This window comes from Panthera onca, chromosome B3, assembly GCF_046562875.1.
Source record: "Panthera onca isolate mPanOnc1 chromosome B3, mPanOnc1 haplotype 2, whole genome shotgun sequence".
Classification (NCBI taxonomy): domain Eukaryota; kingdom Metazoa; phylum Chordata; class Mammalia; order Carnivora; family Felidae; genus Panthera; species Panthera onca.
The window spans coordinates 135,411,551-135,436,887 of record NC_138344.1 but is presented as its reverse complement, the minus strand read 5'-3'; the positions used below and the strand labels follow the sequence as shown (position 1 = coordinate 135,436,887).

Below are 25,337 nucleotides of genomic sequence, written 5' to 3'. Positions count from 1 at the left end.
GTGAGGCTGGGTGACTTCTCAGGTCCCTTCTAACCGAGGGGTCCAGTGACCGTAAGCAGAAGACTATCTAACGCCCAGTGGTTCAGGGGGGCAAGTGAGGCACGTTTGGCTTTGGCCCAGTGCCAAATGCCAGGTGCCTCCTCAGACCAAGGCTCGTATCCAGCAGCCACTTCAAGGTGACCTGACTGGGCGACAGTGTCACCGGCTGCCGGGAACTGGGTTGGTTTCCTGAACGTCCCATGTTCCCCAGACCACACTCGTCTCCCCTGGGGAGCTGAACTAGGTCACCGCCAAGGTCCTGCAGTACTTGGACTGCTCTCAATTTCCTTCTGCTTCGCCAGAGCCCTTTAGGGGAGCTGGGAGAACTGCGGCTTTCCTGGCACCGAGGGGAATCTAATCCCCAGCTGTCAGATAGGTGGGCGGTTCTGGGGCCACACACAGCCCTTCATTCGCGAGCTTAACTCACCGCGGGTGATGACCACAGTCTGAATAATTTCCACAGAAGCAAGATCTGGGATGAGGCCAAAGATGGGCCTCTACATTGGCTTTTTGGTCTGTTTTCACGTTTACTTTTGAAATAAGAGCTACCGTGACGGTGGACCTCATCTTTTCCCCAGACTGTGGGCGCCTGGCCTCTCTTTCCACACACAGCAGTACCTGAACATGTTGCCATTGGTCGCAACCCAAGCGCCTTGCTCGGTTCTCCTGTTCCCTGGGGCCCCAGCGGGAGTCCTGGGACCTCCCTCGAGGAGGGGTTATAAAGCCAGGGCAGTGCAGGAGCCCCGCTGGCAAACCTCAGATCAGGCCACATCTTCTAGAACAGCAGGGGAGAAATGAACCGGTCCCTCTGCTGGAGCAGGACGCCAGGGCAGGAATAGCTGCTGTAATACTCACATCATATTCATGTATCTTATTACCTGCAGAGGGAGGCTACGCACATTTAAATATGACTAGAAACGATCTGAAAAGCCACATTTTGTTGGAACTGATTTTATTTAAATTTTACAGAAACCTGATCGAAGTATGTAACTGTAAGTCCAGTAACAAGTCTACAAAAATGCACGTACGATGCCAGAATTCCTTAAAAGCAACTAATATCGTATTCTCGTTCGGCATAAAACATGCATTGATATCAACTGCCACATGTTGGCCAAAATCAGTCTCTACAAGAAGAGACAGTCCATTACGGTCAATAAGAAAACTAGTTGTGAACACAGATTAAAAAAAAAAGAGGTTTTCTGGTTAATGTAAAAGGAGGAGCAGTACCTTTCTAAACGAGCCCCTCAGCCCCGGGTGACGCGTATTATCGTGCTGCGCAGTAACGCGTCACCTCCGAGACCTGGTCCTGACCTGTCATCGGAGCAAGAAACTCCCTGGCAGTTAAAGCAAACGTTTGAGAAGATAGAAACTTTCGGACCACAACAAGCACACTAGCGCAACCTTGCAGAGGGCGCTCAGAAATCCTCAGACTTGGAAAAGGGTTCCCGGGCTGGGGATCGTAACCAGCCTCAAAGATGCCCCGAGCTTTTCAACCCGGCCCTTCTGCAAGGCCGGCTCAGGGCACACGGGCACCTCCTGTGGCCGGAAGGCCTTCTAGCTCCACACATCACTCTCCGTGGGGATCTGTACTTAGGAGGCTTGATGCAGAAAACCACGGTTGGACCATTTCTTTGAGGCCCTGATGTCCTGTAGGCTGGGTTCATCTCACCCCAGGACGGGTACATGCGACTGCTGGACACACGAAGGAAAATCAACGTACACTCGTGGCCCCAAAGGCTCCGACGCTTAGGGTCACATACCTTGAAGCAGGTCCTCTACTGTCCGGAGAGACCGTGTTGCTCCAGAGGGACAGCAACTGAGGACTCTGCATTTATCAAAGGTGTTTTCCCCATAGACTGAGGGCTGTAAAGAGACTTCATACCAACTGAAAGGACTTCCCCTTAAAATACAACATTCCACAAGGTTCTTCAAAAGCGGGTCTCATGGTCATCAGAGAACCAGGCATGGACATTAACATTTATTTACATAAAGCTTATCATTCCTGCAGCCTGGGGCCTTGTTTGGAGTCTCTCACATACCCTCTGCCTCTTCCAAAACAGGGCACTCCCTGCCCTGCTCGCTAGAAGTAAGCTAAACCAGTATTTTTTTTCTTTCAGCACAGATTTAAGGGGGAAATTAATAATTTATTGGGGTTCTCATAACATTTTCGTAACAGAACAATATCAAAATAGGTCTGTTTTTAATATATGCTTATGAATATCCCTGATAAGATAAAGAAATCCAGAGGACTTTGTAAACCACTAAGATTTCACAGGGTAGTACCCGGTCTATTTTCTAGGCAGCAGCAGAGGGACTAGTACACTGGCGAATTTTCTCCAGGAAGCCCTGTGAGCACTACAGTACTGAAATTCGAATATCTAGTGCCAGTGGAATTGTGAATGAAGTTTTCACTTTATTAGTAAAAATCCTAACAGAGGTTGGCTTCCTCGGTCCTGCCATCGGCCAATCTCCCCGCCCGTGACAGACGTCCAGCCCAGAAAACCATCAGCCCTGACTCCGCTGGAGGTCGGGCCCAGAGGAGGAGAGTTTTGAGACACCCTCTAAGCCGTGACCACGCTTGCGAAAGCAGGGATGTGGGAGAAGAGGCAGACCGGGCCTGAGGAAGCACTGACCCAAGGCACCACGATCGGAGGGGTGAGGGACCTAGAGGGGTTGTGGCAGACAGGAAGGACGCTCCCGCCGTGCCCCCCCCACCGCGAGGGTCCCGGGAGACAACAGCTCTGTGGCAGAGTAGACACGTTCAGGAGTTAAAGAACAAATCATTAGGAAAAAAAAAAAAAAAACTAGTTTACTGTCTCAAAACCAAATCGAACTTCTTAAAACTTCTAAGCGAATAACCTGGGGGTTATCTGGTAGTCGGGCGGCGGGCCGGCAGTCTGTGGAATGAGCTGCATTTAGCGGAGTCAGAGGGCGCTGGTTGTGAAATCGGCATACACACTGTGGCGACCGTGGTTAAGGAGGAAAGGAAGCTCAAAGACCGGAGGGGAGGCCTCTCCAAGGAGAGGCCGGAACAGGACCAGATGCGAGAAACGCCTCTTTTATTCCGGGCACAGTAAGTGGCCTTGGCGGTGGCCTGGCTGAGCAGGTGCCATCGTCCAATCTAGCTGCAGTAGTACTGCATCCCGTCCACTCTCCTCCTCTTTTTTGACTGAAATTCTTCAAAGAACTGCTGGATGTCCTCTCTCTTAACCACCTGTGGAGGAAACAGCAAAGACCAGGAAAGGGAAATGCGTTACAGAGCGGCAATAACCAGGCATGCTGATCACAAACAGGTTGAACAACACTGCTGGTAATAATTATCTTAGGGGCGCCTGGGTGGCTCAGTTGGTTGCGCATCTCACTGTTGATTTCGGCTCAACATGATCTCACCGTTTTGTGAGTTCAAGACCTGCATCAGGCTCTGCGCTGACAGCATGGAGCCTGCTTGGGATTCTCCCTCCCTCCCTCCCTCTCTCTCCCCCTTCCTCCTTGTCTCTCTCCTGCTTATGTTCTCTCTCCAAATAAATAAGTAGACTTTAAAAAAGAATGACCTGAATGTGTAACTAATCATATATCTCCATCCTATAGAGGGCTCATTCATCCAGGCGCACAGACACGGGCTGGGCCAGAGCCATACAGCCAGGAGGGCAGAACAGTGCCGAGAGTGGATTCCTTCACTCACCTCGCTTTCCTCACACGAAATGAGATAAAAGCAGCACCTATCTAACAGGATGGGAGATCAGATTGGATTTAATGCCTGTGAAACACTGCCTGGCACATAATAAGTTCTTTTTAAATTTTTTTTTTAATGTTTATTTATTTTTGAAAGAGAGGGAGACGAAGTGTGAGCAGGGGAGGAGCAGAGAGAGGGAGACACAGAATCTGAAGCAGGCTCTGAGCTGTCAGCACAGAGCCTGATGTGGGGCTCACACTCACAAACTGTGAGATCATGACCTGAGCCGAAGTCAGACGCTTAACCAAGCGAGCCACCCAGGCGCCCCTAAATTTTTTTTAAAGTTTTATTTATTTTTGAGAGAGACAGATCATGAGTAGGGTAGGGACAGAGAGAGAGAGAGGGAGACACAGAATCCGAAGCAGGCTTCAGGCTCTGAGCTGTCAGCACGGAGCCCGACATGGGGCTCGAACTCATGAGCTGTGAGATCATGACCTGAGCCGCAGCTGGAAGCATAACCGACTGAGCCACCCAGGCGCCCCACGTAGTAAGTTAACTAAGTGCCTGAAGGTCTCCCAAGCCCACTGCCCTCGCCCAGGACCACAGCTGTCTCTTGGGAACATCCTTCAGCTCCATGTGAGTACCCACAGGAAACAAAGTCTGTTTTGCTTTGAGATTTGTGTTTTCTTCTTTAATGAAAAAAAGGAGCCAAAACACTTTTCCTCTTCAGGAGGCCAAAATTAGAGGTGTTTGCCACATAAAAAGAATAACTGGTTGGGCGCCTGGGTGGCTCAGTCGGTCGGGCGGCCGACTTCGGCTCAGGTCACGATCTCGCGGTCCGTGGGTTCGAGCCCCGTGTCGGGCTCTGTGCTGACTGCTCAGAGCCTGGAGCCTGTTTCAGATTCTGTGCCTCCCTCTCTCTCTGACCCTCCCCCGTTCATGCTCTGTCTCTCTCTGTCTCAAAAATAAATAAACGTTAAAAAAAAAAAGAATAACTGGCAAAAAATAAAGTAGCAACTACTCTTAGTAAATGGAATATCCACTTTATGCAATGAGAAATTTGTCTTCTGTTTCACTGGAAAAAGATTAGAGCATCATACAAAGGTGTTCAAGATATTAGCAAAATAAAACACTAGAAATAAGAAAATAAGACAAAGGGACAATATGGACGAGAGAGTAAATTGGGAAAAGCTGACAGGAGCCCCGGCTCACTCAGGAGTGCTCCGCCAGCTGATCTGACCCAATAGCTGCCTCCAGTCTATCACAGGAAACAGGTGTTCATTCACTTTTTAATTACAAAGGTAACACATTCTTATTGTTCTGAAAGAATGCAGGAGGGGCAGGGAGAGGGAGGGAAAGAGAAAGAAGCCCAGTCAATGCAGGTGAGCAAGAGTGAGAGAGAGAAAAGGAAAGGAGATGGTAAATACTTGGCTATAAAGCGAAACACTCCCTCTCGCTCCCCAAGAGTAAGTGCCGCTAACTTACACAAACAGCAATGTCAACTCGAGTAACTTCCTTGGGGGAAGACCCTCGTTAATCCTCTAAATGGAAGAACGGCACAGACTGATACATCAATTTCACAAGCACCAAGGCTGAGACAGCTGGTCAACAAGTGAGGACTCAGAACCCCTAACAAAGTCAAGATCTAGACACTGAAGATACTCGCGATACCACAAAGCTCTAATGTATTTGCTAAATGGCGTGGAAACTCACACTTATGAAATGCTAATATATAGGACACTTGGAAATTCCAATTCGAAGGATCTGTCCCTACTTCGGATCACCAACACTAAACACTGAAAGGCAAAAAAAGAATTTTTCCTGCAAGGATGTTGGGAGAGGGGACCTAAAAACACGCAAATCAGAGCGTGCAATTTTTAGCTTCTAGACCCTCAAACGGTCACAGCCAACATGCAGAGTAGAATGTTAAGGAATAAATACTGGGGTTCAGTAATAAATCATTTTATTGGTTTCTTTCAGAAGATTTGTAGTTTCTAAGTGGTTTTTTAATTTTATTCATTTTTAATATTTATTTTTGAGAGAGAGCATGAGTGGGGGAGCGGGGAAGAAAGAAGGGGACAGAAGATCCAAAGCGGGCCCTAGGCCGACAGTAGTGAGCCCGATGTGGGGCTCGAACTCATGAACTGCAGAACCTGAGCTGAAGTGGGACACTCAACTGACTGAGCCACCTAGGCGCCCCTAAGTGTTCTTTTTTTATAGTCAGACACAAACATAAAAGGCAGTCCATTATCTAAGAACATCTAGAACTTATAATCTTATGTGGACAAATACAACCAAAGTAGATTAACCTTATTCCAACTTAAGGTTCTTATTTGTTTTTATAAGGATCTAATTAGTAATGTCATGGAACAATAAACAAATATATTTTTCTGTCTTTTTAACTCATCATATCAGATAAAAAGCGGCCCTAGTGATGACAGAGATCCCTGATCTCTGACAGAAGATCCAGGTTAAGACTGAAGAAAATTGCTAGTTTCAGGGGCACCTGGGAGGCTCAGTTAAGTGTTAGACTCTTGATTTCAGCTCAGATCAGGATCTCACAGTTCGGGATTGAGCCCTGTGTTGGGCTCTGCACTGGGAAAAGGAAGCCTGCTTGGGATTCTCTCTCTCCCTCTCTCTCTGCCTCTTCCCTGCTTGCACACTCTCTCCCTCAGAATAAATGAATAAACTTTTTAAAAAAATAGCTTGTTTCAAATGTGATTGGAAATATATCTTTTACATGATTTTAACTATGTGTAATCAAATCAATAAAGAGCCTTGTGACCACAAACAGCACAAGAGCAGAGGTCCTAGAGTCAGGAACACACATGCTTTGACACATTTGAAAGACTTCAAATGTCCATCAATAATGCAGAGGTTAATGTACACCAGAAACTAATGTAACACTATACTTTAATTAAAAACAAAAGTGCCAAGGGGCACCTGGTGGCTCAGTCGGTTAAACATCCGACTTCGGCTCAGGTCATGCATGATCTCACAGATCATGGGGTCGAGCCCCACGTCGGGCTCTGTGCTGACCAGCTGGGAGCCTGGAGTCTGGTTCAGATTCTGTGTCTCCTTCTCTCTGCGCCTCCCCTGCTCACACTCTCTCTCTTTCTAAAATAAATAAACATTAAAAAACAAAAACAATAGTGCCAAGGGGTGCCTGGGTGGTTTAGTCAGTTGAGAGTCCAACTTTAGCTCAGGTCACGATCTCATGGTTCATGAGTTTGAACCCCATTATCAGGCTCTCTGCTGTTAGCTCAGAGCCGGCTTGGGATTCTCTGTCCCCCTCTCTCCGCCCCTCCCACTCTCCCTCCCACTCGTGCTCTCTCTCAAAAATGAATAAACATTAAAAAAAAACACAAAAAAACAGTGCCAAGGTTAAAAACAGTTACACCTATGAACGAACATTCTTAGTTCTAGCAAGAAGAAACAGAAGTCTGCAGTAACCAGAGGGACAGAAATAACTGTAGTTTAAGAACTGCTGAGAGGCAGGAGGATGTTCACAGTGACGGTGAAGAACATCCTCTAAAAAATGAGAGAAATCTACTAAAGAGAAAACTCAACGTCTGACTTTACAACTCATTTTGCAAAAAGGCAGCACTGTGACCCTGTCCACCCAGGCAGTTTCAAGTTCTTCCCACATTCACGAGCAAAGAGAAAGTGGCCTTAAGCAACATGGCAGAGACTCCTTCCAAGAAAACAAGTCTTGGGGCACCTGGGTGTCTAGTCGGTTAACTCTTGGTTTTGGTTCAGGTCGTGATCTCACGGTTATGATATCGAGCCCTGCGTCGGGCTCTGTGCTGACAGCGTGGCATCTGCTTGGGATTTTCTCTCTCTCCCTCTCTCAAAATAAATACATAAACATAGAAAGGAAGGAAGGAAGGAAGGAAGGAAGGAAGGAAGGAAGGAAGGAAGGGAGGGAGGGAGGGAGGAAGGATGGAAGGAAGGAAGGAAGGAAGGAAGGAAAAAGAAAAAAAGAAAAAAAGAAAAAGAAAAAGAAAAAGAAAGTCTCAGCATACTTCCTTGGTACCCACCACACCCACATCTAACTTGATTTCTGTGTCTGGACATAGCAGAACAAAGCATCAACTGTCCATAAGGACAGCCTTAGACCAAGAAAAGTTAAATTTTGCTTTATATCTGCCTTTGGAAGGCAGAAAAGTATTTCATGAAAAAATTCTGTCACAAATATGTGAATCGTAAAGAGCAAGTATTTATAAATTCATCTGGAAGACTATTTAAAACATTTTTTCTTAATGTTTACTCTTTTTTTTGAGAGAAAGAGAGAGTGTGAGCTGGGGAGGGGCAGAGAGAGAGGGAGACACAGAATCCGAAACAGGCTCCAGGCTCTGAGCTGTCGGCACAGAGACTGACACGGGGCTCAAACCCATGAACCGCGGGACCATGACCTGAGCCGAAGTCAGATGCTTAACTGACTGAGCCACACAGGCACCCCAAGACTATTTTAAATATTATACATTTTAGAGTCAGTGTCACCCTTAAAAGTAGACAGACTCTCTTACTAGCCAGAAAAATGTTTTGGTCTCAAATTCTGAAGTTCTTTTATTCTAAACTATAGAATCCAAAGTCCAAAATAAGGGGCCTGGAATTAATTTTTCCCTGCCTGATCATTTGTTCTTCCTCCTCCAAGGACCTCTGCCAACGTCCTGGCCTTCCCCTCAGCCACAAGCACACTCTGCAGACCCTGTGTGGCTGCTCCACCTCTGACCCTCTCGAGCCCAGGGCTGGAAGGACTTCCAGTGAGGCCAGGTCCTTGTTTCACCACCTGCTCCTGATTCCCCTCTGCTCGGCCCGCAGTCACCTCTTAAGGATCCAGGTTAAGACATATGGTCATTTTTTCATCCAAGAAAATGAACAGTTTATTCAAAACATACAGAGCTATGATTAAAATTCTGTAATGCAACATACATACCGTGCCTTCATCAGCAAATCTCTTGAGATAGTCTTTAAGTTCAGTCTTCAAGTCATTGTATTCTAAATCAAAACAACAAAAAAGGTACATAGACTTTAGGCAAGTCATTTGCCTTTAGAAACAAAGTACATCTTTTCCACTGATAGTTGAGTAGGTTAATACTTTAAATTTTCTCTAAGGGAAACATGCATGGAAACTTGCTTCCAATTTCTCACAAGTTCTTTCATTTTGATATTGAGGACCCTACTTCTTAAAACAAATGAACAAACAGAACTCAAAAAACTTGCCATTCCAAAAATATTAGCTAAGAATTTTTTTAAAAGGTTTCCTATCTCTCTGGAATTCTAGTAATGGAAATAATCTTGGACTCCTCAAACTTTATAAGCTTCAAAACCGATTCACTCACTTAACAGTTCCTATTACGTATGAGGTACCCTGAGGGCTACAAAAATCCTTCAAATGCAGCCTCCATCCTCAAAAAGCTTTTAGTCTAATAAAGGCAAAAGAAATTAATCAGATAGTTAAAAATAAAAGACAGAAACGATCAATGCCACAGAGGTGGTGGCATCTGAGTAGTCAGGGTGGAAATTACTAAAATCAGTTGGGCATGCTGGGGGGAAAAATGTAAAAGCCTGCAATTAAGGGCTCAGGGATATTTTCTCCTCTGGTGGTTTCCTGTGAACCACTAAAGCAACCTCAAGAACCATCCAAAAGATAACATGCTTTGCTCAAAAAGAGGACACGTGATGCTCCATGAAAACTATTTAAATCGATGGACAAAGAAATTGATTTTCTATTATTCCATATTCATACACCTACCCTGAATCAAAACAGCATGTTAAGGTTTCTCAAGCACGTAATTATTCTAGCACCTAACTCTGATTCAGTGGTAATCACAGCTAAATACCCAGCAACGCTACAATTCAGCAAGCATAATAAGCATAATTGAAGCCTATTCTATAATTCCAATTTTAAGCTTTTTTTGTATTAAATTAAAACTGTAGGTGTTAGTAGCCCTCCTTACACATATTTTAACAGTGAAAGAAACTTTATGAACTTCACGACTTTTTGTTCAAGCAGCATTTACCACAAATAAGTTCCACTTGCTGGACTCTGTCCATGCTGTTAAGGGTGTCCATTAAAGGGTCTCTCCTGTCAGCTGCCTGGTCAACCTTGCCCTTGTTTTCATAAGCCAGAACTGTGTCATATTCATCTGTCAGGAACAGGACATCTAGCTCGCCATACATTTTCTTCAAAAAATAAAACCAGTTTCCCATTAGAACATATGTATATCATTCTCAGAAAGTCAATTCTCAAGAGCTGAGAATCACTAAAAATTTATTTAATTTTTTTTTTTACATTAATTGCCAGAAAAACCTGAGCCTTTTAGTACAGAATTGTTTGAATGATTTATTCTTTTTGCCCAAATCTCTTTTAGTAATCTCCCAACTTCCCAATAGGTGTTGTATGGTCTAAAAGATCTTTATTTAAAAACCTTTAAAAAAATTTTTTTTAATTAAAAAATGAAAACTACTGATTTACTGGAACTTTCAAGTAATTTTTATTCCCAAGCAAATTCTATGATATGAAAAAGATAAAAATTTATGTTTTCCACTAAAATGAAGATAATAAAAAGTACTGCATGATTCTTAATTTCTCCCACAAGCATTCAGACTGCAAAGAGCATTTCATAAATTTGCTTAATATGAAACATTTTAAAGTTCTCTACAGAGCTAACATCAATTTCCTAAATATATTTTTCAGAAAGTCTTATTCTAGGCATCAGTCCGTAAAACACAGTGACATTGACCTTGATCAGTCACTCACCATACAGTCTTTGCAGGTACATAACTTGCTACGCCAGTTCAGGGGCCAATAGGTGGCAGTGTCTTTCTTTATCAACTGCTTAGCATTAAGATCCTGAAGTCTGCAGCCAGACTGTGATTCTGTGTTGAGATGTTGATTCTTAAGTGCGGTCTGAAATAAAATTAAGTTTTGAAGTATGTTTTTTACACTCTGACAGTTTAGACTGTATAAAGGAATTTCTTTGGGCAAAGGGTACAGTTGAGGTCCAAAGCTACAGAGCTTACAGAAGTAATTTTGCTTAAGCTTTAGTTCTTTGATGGCTTATACCATATGTTACCTGGGGATCAGACTCAGAACTAGAGCTGGTACATGGTTCGTTAGTCTGCTCTGCTTTAACTTCCGTGACAGCATCCTTTCCGTGTTCTGGAACATCCTCTTTGAGGGTACTATCTTGATGATCTCCATTTTCAGGTTTGATGACTTCCTGATCACCTATTCCATCAACATTCAGCACCAACCCATCATCCTCCACAGATACTTTGGTTACTGTGGGTTCAATGAAAGCAAACACACACACATATCCATAGACAGTGAAATCACTTAGTCTGATTAAAAAAGATTTCAGAATCTGGAAAAAGAGCAAGTCAACCTTAATCTCTGGAATAATGAGAAAGGAATTATCGACTCTTCCTTTGGTTATGCCTGCCTAATCCAGAGTTCAAATAATTGAACAGTTCATTTAAAAATGTCAGTCACGGGGCGCCTGGGTGGCTCAGTCGGTTGAGCGTCCGACTTCAGCTCAGGTCACGACCTCGCGCTCCGTGAGTTCGAGCCCCGCGTCGGGCTCTGGGCTGATGGCTTGGAGCCTGGAGCCTGCTTCCGATTCTGTCTCCCTCTCTCTCTGCCCCTCCCCCGTTCATGCTCTGTCTCTGTCTCAAAAATAAATAAACGTAAAAAAAAAAAATTAAAAAAAAAAAAAAAAAAAAATGTCAGTCACAGGGCACCTGATTGGCTCAGTTGGAAGAGCAAGTGACTCTTGATCTCAGGGTCATGAGTTCAAGCCCCACATTCAGTGTAGAGATTACTTAAATAAATCTTTAAAAACAAATAAATAAAAATTGAAAATTAAAAAAAAACAGGGGCGCCTGGGTGGCTCAGTCAGTTAAGCCTCTGACCTCGGCTCAGGTCACGATCTCATGGTTTGTGGGTTCAAGCCCCACATCGGGGTGACAGCTGGGAGCCTGGAGCCTGCTTCGGATTCTGTGTCTCCCTCCCTCTCTGCCCCTCCCCCACTTGCACTGTCTGTCTCTTAAAAATAAATACATATTAAAAACATAAAAAATAAAAATGCCAATCACTACTTAAGCATTTTCTACGTAAAGGAAAAAGAAAAATACTGCAGACAGTAAAAAGAGGTAGGATACCTCAAGAAGCAAGAAGCAGGAAGAAGTTTAACTATAAACACAGGTGGAAGGGTAGTTTTGAAAAAACAACCAGCTTTTCTCGATGAGAGGAAGGAATAAAAAAAGGATGGATATAGACCCAGAAATACTGTCAAAAAGAAAAGAGCAATGATGGGGAAGTTCATGTTGAATGATGGCACTTCGATTTAATGGGAAATGAGGCCATCTGTTGACAGACAAGGAAATGAAGGGACAGGGGGAAGACTGATTAAGAAAACCCAACAAATGAGATATAGATACAGGTCCAGTGGAAAGTGGGAGATGTAACTGAAAAGGGTAGGAACACAAGGAGGACGCACCAAGTTTAAGAACTTTGAGACGGGGGTTAAGTGGCTCAGTTGATTAAGTGTCCGACTCTTGATCTTGGCTCAGGTCATGATCTCACGTTCTGTGAGATGGAGCCCTGCGTCAGGCTCTGCGAGGACAACATGGAGCCTGCTTGGGGTTCTCTCCCCTCTCTGTCTGCCCCTCCCCCACTCGCATGCTCTCTCTTGAAAAACAGACAAAAAACCGAAACTTAAATGCTTAAAAAAAAAAAAAAAAGAACTTTGAGACAAATCAAAAGTGTAGGGTGAGATTTTAGGTACGGCTGTGCTGTTTGCAGTTTGTGTGGTAAAATGTTCCCTGAAGGTGAGAGGGGCAAGAAATTATGAGGTCAGAGCAGCAGATACTATGAGTAACTGCCACTCTAAAAATAAATTAAGTAACACATTTGCATCAACAGTAAAATTAAATAATGCCTCAAGACCATTGCTGATCAGTTGTTTTGGGCCAATTTCTTTGGGTACAATAAAAGTACTAGGTAACAAACTATACCCCACATCTCCCAACCAATAGCATATCTTATACTTAAGAACAATTTATGGGGCGCCTGGGTGGCTCAGTTGGTTGAGCGACCGACTTCGGCTCAGGTCACGATCTCATGGTTTGTGAGTTCAAGCCCCGCATTGGGCTCTGTGCTGACAGCTCAGAGCCTGGAGCCTGCTTCAGATTCCGTGTCTCCCTCCCTCTCTGCAACCGCCCCCCCCCCCCCACACTCTCTCTCTCCTTCAAAAATAAATAAACATTAAAAAAAAATTTTTTTTTTTAAAAAAAGAACAATTTATTCTGGGGGAGCCTGGATAGCTCAGTCGGTTAAGTATCTGACCTCGCCTCAGATCATGATGTTGCTGTTCCTAAGTTCGAGCCCCGCATCAGGCTCTGTGCTGACAGCTCAGAGCCTGGACCCTGTTTCATATTCTGTGTCTCCCTCTCTCTTTCTGACCCTCCCCTGCTTGTGCTCTGTCTCTCTCTCTCAAAAATAAACAAACATTAAAAAAAGAACAACTTATTCTGGTTTTATTTATCTTTCAAAGTCCCATTCAAAAACTGCCTCCATTTTCCCTAACTCTGGTCTCATCCAGCCTCTGCCTCATGTTATTTAAGCATAGATTTGTTCTTGGTAGTCTCCCAACCATTCTATAAGCACCTTGTGGAGAAGGAACGTTATCTTACACTTTTTCTACACCTTGCAGTCCAGTCAAAAACAGTTGCTAAAAATTCTGGACTGAACAGAGAAATTTCACAAGTACGAGACTGTGGCACACCAACTCCGCAAGATACCCACCTGCCAATTGTGCAGCATAAGCCCACAAGAAGGGGCAGCGCTTCATACAAGCCGGGCACACCATCTCCTGGAAATCCCCGCTCTCGGGGGGGATGGCACCAAGATGCTGTGAATACAGAAAAGCCACTATTTTCCCTGTAGTCTCCAAGTTGTCCAAAATGCTATTTAATAAACAAATATTGCAACAGAACACTGATCGTATCTTTACAATTTCTTTTTAGAAGAGTAATTATAATGTAAAATATAACACAATTCAAAAAGAAGCAAGAAGAGATCTTTTTTCTTTCTGTACAGATAATACCTTTTAAAAGGTAAAAGCTGGGGCGCCTGGGTAGCTCACTCAGTTAAATGTCCAACTCGATATAGATCACGATCTTATAGGTCATGATCTTTCGGTCATGAGATTGAGCCCTGAGTCGGACTCAGTGCTGAGCATGCAGCCTGCTTGGGATTCTCTCTCTCTCCCTCTGTCTCTGCCCTTCCTCCCTCCATGCATGTGTATGTGCGTGCATGCTTTCTCTCTCAAAAAACCAAGCATTTTTAAAAATTAAAAAAAACAACAATGTAAAAAGCTTTCCTTACCCTTCCATGGAACCAGTCTTCACAGACTACACACTGGATCATCTCATCCGGAATCTAACATCAAAAAGCAGTTTGTGTGTTAATGATTACAATGAATTCTGGGACACGGAAGTAAATCCAGCGAACGGAAGAACTATATATTAAATTCTCTATACCGATTCTGTGAGACGGCTATGCACATGCCAACAGTCAAGGGGCCAGGGAGAAATAGCGGGTCACAGGGCCAAAGAAGTTCACTCAACACGAACTGATGTTGCCGAAAGGTTACACTGAGATGAGCACTTTGGAAACAACCATCAAAGCTGGTCCACTTTGGTTACTTGGCATCTGACTCTCGCAAGACTTTATAAGTAACATCTCATTTTACGTGAAAACCAAGACCCAGGGAGGTGAGGTGGATTGACCAATGTAGAATGTGGCAACCCCACATTCTTCAAGCCCTTCACTTTACTTAAACTGAAAAGTAAATATTATAAACAGTCTCTTGCTAATATGGACAGCAACAACTTCCCTAATTTGAGTTAGTTAAGAAATTAGATTCTGGCCCTAGAAAAATGATATACCATAGGGCACAGACTGTTTTTGGAATGATTTTCCTTTCATTCCCAGACTTTCATATCTACTGATTAATATCCCAATGTTGTTCCGTCCTTTCCCTATTATAACTTCTCAAAGGGGGAAAAAAGCATATATGCCTATATATATGTCAATACAGATATACACACACATATATGAAATATACATATATATATATAAAGCAGTTTTATTCTTTCTTCTACCTTGATCAATTTATTTGGCATCTTATTTTTTGTCTTTTGATTTAACAGTGTTATAACACTTTACCCCATACCTTAAAATATCAAGTTTTAAGGTTTTATCTTTGTTAACTCAAAGATATCTTCAACTTGTTCCTCTATATAATTTGGTTCAATAATTACAGTTCCAAGACAACTAGCAAGCAAGGAAGAAGGCAGAAGGCTAATTTTTCTAAACATAAAGCACTCCTTCAAATCAGTAAATACACAACAAAATCCAACCCAGTCAAAATATGGGCCACGGATAGGAAAGGACAATTCAGATAGGTTATTACAAATGTTCAATAAACTCATGAAAGATGCATACTCTCATTCATGATCAGGGAAAAGAAAAAAGATACACCTCTTCATTTATCAAGATGGCAAAACTTAAAAAGACTGGTAGTATGTAGGGCTGACAGAGTATTGGGGAAAAAAACCACTATCACCTACTGTTGGCGACGGAACCCTTTTGACAGAGGTGATCACAATTTTATTTTTTATTTTTTTTAAGCATTTTCTTTTTAATGTTTATTTATGTTTGAGAAAGAGAGACAAAGTATGAGTGGGGGAGGGACAGAGAGAGGGGCGAGACACAGAATCTGAAACAGGCTCCAGGCTCTGAGCTGTCAGCACAGAGCCCAAGGTGGGGCTCAGACTCATGAACTATGAGATCACGACCTGAGCCAGAGTCGGATGGTCAACCGACTGAGCCACCCAGGTGTCCCAACACAATCTTAAATATAAATATCCTGTGTCTCATCAGTTCTACCTCTAAGTATCCATAAATACTTGCAGGAATATTACTGAATCAAATTACGGTATAAGGATGTCCACTGTAGCTTTCTTTAGAATACTGAAAAAAAAGATCGGACCAGTCTGCTACAGAACATTTAGGTAACTAACTCTTAGCATGTCAAATTATGAGTACTTGGCTGTGATCAGAACAAGGTAGATTTGTGCTCTTTAGCATGGAAACAAGTCTATGATATACTGAGAAGTGAGAAAACCAAGTTGCAAAAGTGAACACACGGAATTTTCACTTTTGTCAAAAGGAAACTACAAATTGAAACACACATCACTTATGTGGGGACCGAAACAGGTCTAAAAACATACACACCAAAAAGTGTTAACAGTGGTTATATCTGGGAAGTACGACGGAGTGAGGAAGAAAAATTCTTTTTAAATTCTGTGTATACTTCTTTTTTTTTTTTAATTTTGTGTATACTTCGAATTGAGGATCCAGTCTGTACACCCCATTTCTTTTCTTCCATGGAGGCAAGAAGTTGAAAGTCATTGTTTGGAGAGTGCTTGGCGGTGGAGCAGGCAGGCAACGAGAGAGAGAGGAAGGACGAAAGCACTGGCCTTGAGAACGTCCTGCCCAATATTTCATTCTTGTAATATAGAATGAGAAGAACACTCAAGATCTGTACCAGTTACAGCTCCAGCACAGACTCCTAAGAAAGGATAAACCTAGAATCCTCTCGCAATCCCCAAATCCCTTCTGAACAGCTATAAAGGCCCAGATTGGACAACAGGCTAAGGAGTGAAGGCTAGAGGTATTAACCTCCAATTAACCTCCAATTGCCTTACCTCATCTTCAGGATCAGGATAAGGTCTCTTGCAAATGCAGTACAATCCAAAAAAGTTGTCATTGTATTTATTGCCAGAATTTATCTTTGCTTTGTCCTGAAAGATATTCATTTCAATATGTAATATGGTCTAATTTTAACTATAATTTCAGGCATCATGAAAGTATAAATTATACGTCGCATATAAATATCACATATGGTATACATTATTTTTATAACACCAATATACTATAAAAACATATATTACATATATTTATAACACAGCATCAATATATTGTAGTAAAATATAAAAAATACCATGACATAATAATAAAATATCATGTATTTCATGTTGTATGACATTAATACATTCAATAAATTTCTGCATTAAATATCTTCCTCCCCAGAAGCTGGTTTTTAACTTTCAAAGTACAAAGAAAAAGAATTCACTCCTATCAAAAGGATATTTTTTCCAGGATACAGAGAGCAAATTTGATTTTTTGTACCTTCTTTGTAGTAATTGGGGGAACCAAATACATCCATTAACAAAATGCTGATAAAATTATATCACCAACCTCTATGACCCAGAATTTCAAAGTACTTTTTTATTTTTTTTATGTATTTATTTTTTAGAGAGAACTTGCGAGTGGGGGAAAGGGGCAGAGGGAAAGAGAGAGAATCTTAAGCAGGGCTCCACATTCTGTGTGGAGCCCAACTTGGGGCTCGATCCCACGTCCCTGGGATCACAACCCAAGCTGAAATTAAAAGTTAGACACTCAAGGGGCGCCTGGGTGGCTCAGTCGGTTAGGCGGCCGACTTCGGCTCAGGTCATGATCTTGCGGTCCGTGAGTTCTAGCCCCGCGTCGGGCTCTGTGCTGACAGCTCAGAGCCTGGAGCCTGCTTCATATTCTGTGTCTCCCTCTCTCTGACCCTCCCCTGTTCATGCTCTGTCTCTCCCTGTCTCAAAAATAAATAAACGTTAAAAAAAAAAAAAAAAAAATTTTTAAAAGTTAGACACTCAACCGACTGAGCCACCCAGGAACCCCAAAGTACTTCTTCATGCCAAGCTGTGATAGCCAAAGTTCCCAGGTTATTAGACAGTAAAGAGTAAGCAAGGAAATTGTCTAAAAATAACCTTCAAAGGAGGGAAAAAGCATGAGAGTTTTAGCAATTATGACTGAACAATGTAAAATCCCTGACATTCTAGTTTCTGTTACTTCAGTAAATGTTATTGCGTAAGTATAGTTAAAGCAGTGAAAAATCCCTGTGCACCTAGCTCACACTCATTATTACCAAGTTTTATTAATTCAGTTTTTACAGTTATACCCTTTGTTGGGGTGCCTGGGTGGCTCAGTCAGTTAAGCGTCTAACTTCGGCTCAGGTCATGATCTCACAGCTCATGAGTTCAAGCCCCGTGTTGGGCTCTGTGCTGACAGCTCAGAGCCTGGAGCCTGCTTCGGATTCTGTCTCTCTCTCTATCTCTCTCTCTCAAAAATAAAATAAACCTTAAAAACTTTTTTTATACCCTTTACTTTAAAAGCCTTAAAGGATGAACACAACCAACATAATTAAACCTCAGTTACATTAAAGAACATTCCCACCAAAATCTTTCATATTACAGTCCGTAATGCAGACTCTGAACAGGTTAGTTTTCCAATAAAATAAAAAATGGAATACAGTCTAATACCAATTTGCCTACTTGAAATAATAAGCATAAAAACTTCCTTTTTGGAAAATGCATGGTTTTTATCCCCTCTGGCAAATATCCATCTCAGCTACTTTCAATGTATTTTTACACTGCTCACTTACAGGAAATAATTTGCATTCCAAATTTTTAAACTTGCTGTTTCCGCAATCACAACGAAAGTTTCTGAAAAAAAGGAGGGAGAGCCAAAGTTTAGTTTTTCTTTTAAATCTAATGAATTACTCTTTAAATGTATTGCACAGCCCCTGCCCTTTCAACTCATTTCTAGGGTCTAAAAAGTGACCTTGATTGCTGTTCATATGTCCAATTTGAAATTTCTCCAAGCACAGAATAAAAGATTTAACAGTGTGGGAAATTAACATGCACAGAAATAAATATTTATATCACACATACATATATGCACAAGTAAAATAATGACAAAGAAGGATGACTAGTTTGAGTTTGTGCAATAATTATATTTGATTTTTTTTTTAAGTTTTTATTTAAATTCTAGTTAACATATATGGTAAAACTAGTTTCAGGTGTAATAATTATATTAAAAGGCCCTCCAGAAAAACTATTCTAATTATATAAAACAATTATATTAAATTTTACCAGTACACAACTACTTTAAATGGAAAAACAAGAGAAAAGCACAGGTGGAAACGAATCTAAACATTTAAAAAGCATCCAGCACCAATCTCTGTTTTCACCTTTTTGTGTATAGCTCAAATAGTTTATGACTCCCATGACATTCGTAACTGCAAGCGAGGCAAATTCCTGCTGGTTCTTCTCCCTCTGGGGTGCAAGTACTACACGCATAGAGTGCTTGTCTCTTTACTGAGCCCTAAAAGCCACAAAATGGAAGGAGAATAATCACACAAGAGAGTGCCAAAACACTGTCACATGTTTTATGTCATTATATATGCACTATGGTAGTGCTCATTTCACACGATGTTTTCTTACAACGATAGTTTAAAATTCTCAGGCAGCTGAAAAGAAGAATCAGCTGGCCTGCACCAACATCTTAACACATGAAAATGTAAGAGAATGTGTACAGGCTTATGTTAGCAATATCACACTTACGATTAAGATCAATGCATTTTATGCAAGAATCCTTTTGAGTTTAGGAGATGCGTGCTGAAGTATTTAGAGTGTCATGATGTCTGCAACTTATTTTCAAATGGTTCGGGGAGGGGGTCTGGGGGGGTGGGGGGTAGGGGAGATGGGGGGGTCGGAGTTACATAGAGAAGAGAGATAAAAGCAAATATGGCAAAAAGTGAATATGTGGAAGAGGTACACAGGTGTTCATAAAAGTATTCTTTCAACTTATCTGTAGATTTAAATTTTTTCACAATTAAAAGTTGAAGGAAAAGATCAGCAAAGCTTCTGGAAATCTTGACAATGGTTACCCTCCTCCAGGAAGGAGGGAGGCAGCGAAGCTTCTGGGATGCCAGTAATGATCTGGGGGCTACACACATGCATATGTTCACTTTTTTCCACAAATCATACAAATGATTTGTGCATTTTCCATATATTTTACTAAAGTAAAAAGAAAAAATTTACGAAGTCCAATTTATAAAGCTAACCACATTTCAAAAATAGCTTACATACATTTTAAGGAAAGCAGAAAAAAAAGTTGTTTTAGTGGTGACCAAAGGTTTTAAAATACCAGCCAACATCTGGGTCTGTCTGTGGATCCCAGGTTTTTTCAACAATCTAACCACTGGGCAGGGTTAAACTCAACTGGTCAAGATGACAACTGGTATTATGAGCTCAGTCCACACCACATAATGACCCCAAGTCTCTCACCTCATCCCCCAATATTGCCATCCCACCCACCCCCAGCCCTGGGGCTAGGCAACCTCCTTCTTCCTACCAATTCTCATCCCGTGTAAAGTTTTCTTCTACCCACCTTTCTCCATTTTTGTACCTAGAAACATAGGATGAGTCACCAAACACTACAACACACCCCCTCAAATCCTGATTCATAACGTCTTCCAAATGCCAAATATACCCTTCAAGCAAATCCTCTCCCCTCCTCCCTCCTTTACCAGTGCCACCTGCTGTCGTGGTTCCGGTCTATTTCCATGGGGGGCGGACTGCAGATAGACACCATACTTGCTTCGCCTCGCAAAAACAACAACAACAACAACAAAAAGCCTACCAGCTTGTACTTGTCAAACTAAATTGCAGAGGATTAGCTGTCAAGGGGCCCAGCTCGGGGAGATTTTCAAATCCAGAGCTCTCTCCTTTAACTCTGCTTCGACTCTCCCATTCGGTTCCAAATAAACACTCTTAGGATGGGAAAAGTAAGGACAAAGATGTCGGGATTTGAGCGGTCAAGGGGATAGTTTCTGAAAAGCAGCCAAGGCACGGAGAAGAGAAAGAGAGGAAGGAAAGAGCAGGGGTCCCAGGGCCAAAGCCTGGAGAATCCTGAGGGACTAGACGGAGGAAGACCGAGGGAGGAGGGGAGCCCTGCTGGAAACAAGCTGAGAAAGGGAAACAGGAGACTGAGGTTTAAGGGCAGCTGGGCCTGGGATGGGGAAGTCTACGACGAACGGTGGCCTGGGACCACCCCAGGGGAGGCGGGCCGCGACACGCGGGAATGGGGCAAGTCTGGTCGGGAACAGGAGGTTCAGCGGGAGCCCGGGGAAGGCGAGGCCAGGGCCGCGCGCCCACCTGCGAGTAGGAGCACTTTTCGGAGTCGCTGCCGCCCAATACGGCGCACGCTTCATTCTCCAGCTCCTCGTCCTCCTCTAGTACGTCGACCAACGATACCACGGGCTCCAGCTCCGACTGCCGCCCAGCCGACCCCTCCGCCCCAGCCATCCTCAACTGTCAGCGGGTCCGCCGCTCGGCCCGGCGGAGGCGGGAAAAGAGGCTGCGAGAGGCGTGGCCGGAGGAGGAGGGGCCCAGCGCTAAGAACCAATCTCAAGGAAGGGAAGCGAAGGAAGGGGGAGGGGCAACTTCCGACAAACGGAAGTCACTCCTCTCCCTTCTCCCGCCTGCGCCGGGCTGCGCCCACGGCGAGTTGACTTCCGCTTCCGGGTGGCGCCTGGAAGTCGGTGGCTGTTGAAGCTCAGCCATCGCCATGGAGTTGTTGGGCGAGTATGTCGGGCTGGATGGGCAACAGCAGCGGCTGCGGGTGCCCTGTGAGGTGCCGGCCGACGCCGATCCTTACGAGACCCTGTTGTCTGGCGTGGCCCAGATGAGAGACCTGGTGACAGAACTCTTCGGCCCCCTGGTACAGCAGGAAGCGCAAGACCGGGTGGCGGCTCCAGAAGAGGCCTTGGACGGTGAGCCCTGAGAAGGTGCTGGAGCGACAGGAGGGCGGGGCAGGGGAGCCCGGGTAGAGTGGCCGTCTTGGAGCAAGTGAGCCTCGGGGGAAGAAGAATCCCAACTAAAAATTGTTAGTCCTTACCGCCGTATTATCTGCGCTACTTCTGCTTAAGCGTTTGACGACTCTCTTTCCATATGTATCACAAAAAGCGTGCTGAGTGCCGACTGCTCTGTGCCAGGCACTGGGCTGCGCTCTTGAGAAGGAATGAGGTGAATGCCACTCAGTTCCTGGCTTTCTGAAACTCTCAGGCTGGTGGGGGTTAGACAAGCAAATACTTATTAACAGATTGGAAGTATGACCCCAGGGCCCTCTGTAACTATTGCAAGCTGAGAGGACCCAAGAAGGCTTCAGAGAGCATGACTTTTGAGCTGGGTGTTGAAGGATGAAAAGGAGTATTACCTTCTTAACGTATTTGTAATTTAACGAAATTACATGAATTTACAAAATTTCATGAAGTTACAAACACGTTAAGAAGACTGTCCTCTGCGATCCAAAAGAATGAAATCTTGCCATTTGCAACAATGTGGATAGAGCTAGAGTGTATTATGCTAAGCAAAATAAGTTAGAGAAAGACAAATATGATTTCACTCATGTAGAATTTAAGATACAAAACAGATGAACATAAGGAAAGGGAAGCAAAAATAATATAAAAACAGAGAGGGAGATAAACCATAAGAGACTCTTAAATACAGAGAACAAACAGGGTTGCCCGAGGGATGTCAGGTGGGGGATGGGCTAAATGGGCAAGGGGCACTTGTTGGGATGACTGCTGAATGTGATATGTAAGTGATGAGTCACTAAATTCTATTCGTTAATACACTGTATGTTAACTAACTTGGATTCAAATTTTTTAAAAATAAGTAATTTTAGAATTAATTTCAGAGTAAGTTCTGAAGATTTCAGTTTAAGGAGTCTTAACTCCCAGGGACTCCTTTCCATATGCCAACTTAGAAGGTGCAGTTTGAAAGGAGAAGTGTGAAATTTAAGTCTTGTCTTGAATACGAAAAGAGGTAGGTACCTTTTTTGCCTGGAGCTGAAGGGCCAAAGAATTAAATATTGGAGTCAGGACTTACCTCCTCTCTAAAGGGACTTACACTGTACTGTACTTTGCATCTTGTGTATTATGTGAAGGAGCCAGTTCAGAACATTACACTGAGTTCAGACAATAGATTGGTTCCATGAATATATTAATTGGGAGTACCAATGTATTGAGAATGAAGTCCTGTTTCTTGGCTCCACAAGTACTTCTGTAATCTCTTGAAAACGTTATCATTGGCGTAAGGATGAGTATAGCTAGAGCCATTTCTTAAAACATCATTACTTGTTGAGAAAATAACTGCCACCTATTAATGGAAGGTCAGTAGTATATTTGTATCAGAAGACATGTTTTTTGTTTATTTAATGAAGACCCCATAAAGCTTAGGTTTTACTTTGTTAAAAGTAATCGAGATTGACATGGCACATTTTGTGTTCTGTGAATTTGATCTCAACAAATATACCAAACTTTAAAATTGTACCAGTTACTAAAGAAAAGTGATAGAACTCAGTACTAAAAAGTACTCAGTACTAAAATTGGCTTACAACCAATCCAGTTACCAGATGTGAAAGGATTTGAATAGACAGTTCTTTAAATAAGATATATAAATGGCCAATAAGCTCGTGAAAAGATGTTTAGCATCATTGGCCATCAGGGAAATCCTAGTGAACCCCAAGGAAATACCACTTCACGCTCACTAGGATGACTGTAATCAAAAAGAACAATAACAGGTGTTGGCTAGGATGTGAAGAAATTGGAGTCATCAGACATTGCGGGTGGAAATATGAAAGGATACACCTTCTTTGGAAAATGGTTTGGCAGTTCCTCAGGAAGTTAAAGTTACCTTATAACCCAGTAATTCCACTCCTAGGAACTCCTAGTTCCACTCCTACTTCTCCGAAGAGAACTGGAAACCTACGTTCACATAAAAACTTACACATGAATATTCATAGCAGCATTATTATAATAACGAGAAAGTGGCAACAACACCATGTCCGTCAGCTGATGAGGCGATAAACAAAATGTGGTGTATCCATCGATGGAGTAGTATTCAACACTAAAAAGGAATGAAGCACCGGTAAATGGCTATAGCGTGAGTGAACTTCAAAAACATGTGAAGTGAAAGCAGGCAGACAGAAAAGGTCGCATATTTTAGGATTCCATTTATATGAAATGTCCAGAACAGACAAATCTATGGAGATAGAAAGTAGATTAGAGGTTGCCAAGGGCTAAGGGGAGTGAGAATTGGTTTTGGTGTGCCATTTCTCAGATGATGAATGTGTTCTAGAATTAAATGTCAGTGACAGTTGCTCAACCTAGGGAGTATACTACAAATCAATAAATTGTACACTTTAGAAGAGTGAATGTTACATGGTGTATAGATTATATCTCCAAAAAAAGTGGCAGATAAGAAAGATTTTAAACACCAAAATTCCTGAAATCTTTTTAACCATACATACTTTGAATCCAACGTATGCATAACTTAATTAATCCTTAAAGTGAAATGGTCTCAGTATCAACCATTTTAACAATCTCTTTCTTTGAACCACTGAACATATTGTCACACAAATATTTATTTTAAAAGGTGATGATGAAGATGATGCAGAAGATGAAAATAACGCTGATAACAGAACTAACTCAGATGGACCATCTGCAAAACGGCCCAAACCACCATCTTAAGAATAGGTTTTATGAATTTTAAAAGACTGCTACTCTATCTGAATTATCACACGCTGACATTTAGGAAAGACTGGTGCTCTAATTTGGAAAAGTATTTGTTTTATTCCCCTAGGACAATTTTGTCAAAGAAAAAAATATATCTTCTGTTTCCACCAAAGAAAGATATAATAAATGTTTAGTCTGTTTTCTTGAGTGAGAAATAAATTTGATAACTGTGGAAATAACTAGAACACTCAATGCTATATAAAATCCTCTAAGTTGGCAACTGAATATTTGTTCAGTTTTCTACTTTTTAAATAACCATTGAATTAAGTTGTGTGATGTCTACATCTTGTGGCTTCTGCTTGTTATAAAAAGTACACCTCATAATCCCGCACAATAACATTTCAAAGAAGATGTAAGTGGAGAAAATCGGATATTAGATTTAAGAATGGCAGATCTGTGTAAGAAGAAGGAAAATGGGAATAGAAATACTGAAGAGGGAGATGAGCCCGGAGAGAGACCCAAGGAAACCTGGAGTCCATACTTACACCCAGTGTATAGACATCCAGAGGTGATACCACTCAGTGAATATATACATTTAACTTGTAACTTAAGAGAACGAAGTTGGGCGTGCTTTTATGCTGTAGCATGTTATGTATATAAACACAAATGTAAGTCTTAAACAATCTATGTTGACTTTAACTTAAGGTATTTCTCATCCTGTATCCTTGCTTTGATTTTGCTTACCCCAAAGGCCTGTTGAATCCTTTAAAATACATATATATTCCTAAAATATGTGTGTGTATTCCTTTTCGGCTTGTTGATGGGACCAAGGCATTTTTTATTTCCTGTGCATGTTTCCTGATTCATTTAGATAGCTAAAATGCAAAGAAATCAAGTACATGTATCTAAGGAAATACAAATAGTTATAGAATTTTAGAGTTGGAAGTAACCTTACAGATTATATATGACTTATTTCCAAGATGAATTGAACCTTAGAAGAGGTGTTGCCCTGAATTTGAGCTAAATATTGGCAGAGATGGGTTGTACACATAGCCTTTAACAGATTACCAAAAAACCCCAAAAGCAGATTATCATAGTACTTTCCCAGTTACATATTCTGAAATCTATAGTTTACA

General features: G+C 42.3%; 2 protein-coding genes across 3 annotated transcripts; one reads left to right on the top strand and one right to left on the bottom strand.

The window, feature by feature from the left end:
- Positions 1-2,427: 2,427 nt before the first annotated feature.
- UBR7 (ubiquitin protein ligase E3 component n-recognin 7) lies at positions 2,428-21,094 on the bottom strand. Its single transcript, XM_078447888.2, has 11 exons — positions 20,840-21,094; positions 18,871-19,004; positions 18,283-18,343; positions 16,496-16,591; positions 14,109-14,162; positions 13,527-13,632; positions 10,795-11,003; positions 10,479-10,628; positions 9,739-9,901; positions 8,652-8,713; positions 2,428-3,253 (listed from the first exon to the last, which is right to left on the bottom strand). Exons 1-11 carry the CDS (start codon positions 20,987-20,989, stop codon positions 3,161-3,163), a joined length of 1,278 nt encoding a protein of 425 aa, XP_078304014.1. The 5' UTR covers positions 20,990-21,094; the 3' UTR covers positions 2,428-3,160.
- Positions 21,095-21,164: 70 nt separating this feature from the next.
- GON7 (GON7 subunit of KEOPS complex) lies at positions 21,165-24,991 on the top strand. Of its 2 annotated transcripts, none has more exons than XM_060628634.3 (2): positions 21,165-21,456; positions 24,122-24,991. In XM_060628634.3, the coding sequence occupies exons 1-2, from the start codon at positions 21,252-21,254 to the stop codon at positions 24,214-24,216; spliced, it is 300 nt and encodes a 99-aa protein (XP_060484617.1). In that variant the 5' UTR covers positions 21,165-21,251; the 3' UTR covers positions 24,217-24,991. The 2 variants fall into 2 exon arrangements, 1 of the variants encoding a protein (XP_060484617.1); XR_014137852.1 differs by having other exon boundaries at positions 21,343-21,471; positions 24,122-24,232.
- The last annotated feature ends 346 nt before the right edge of the window (positions 24,992-25,337 follow it).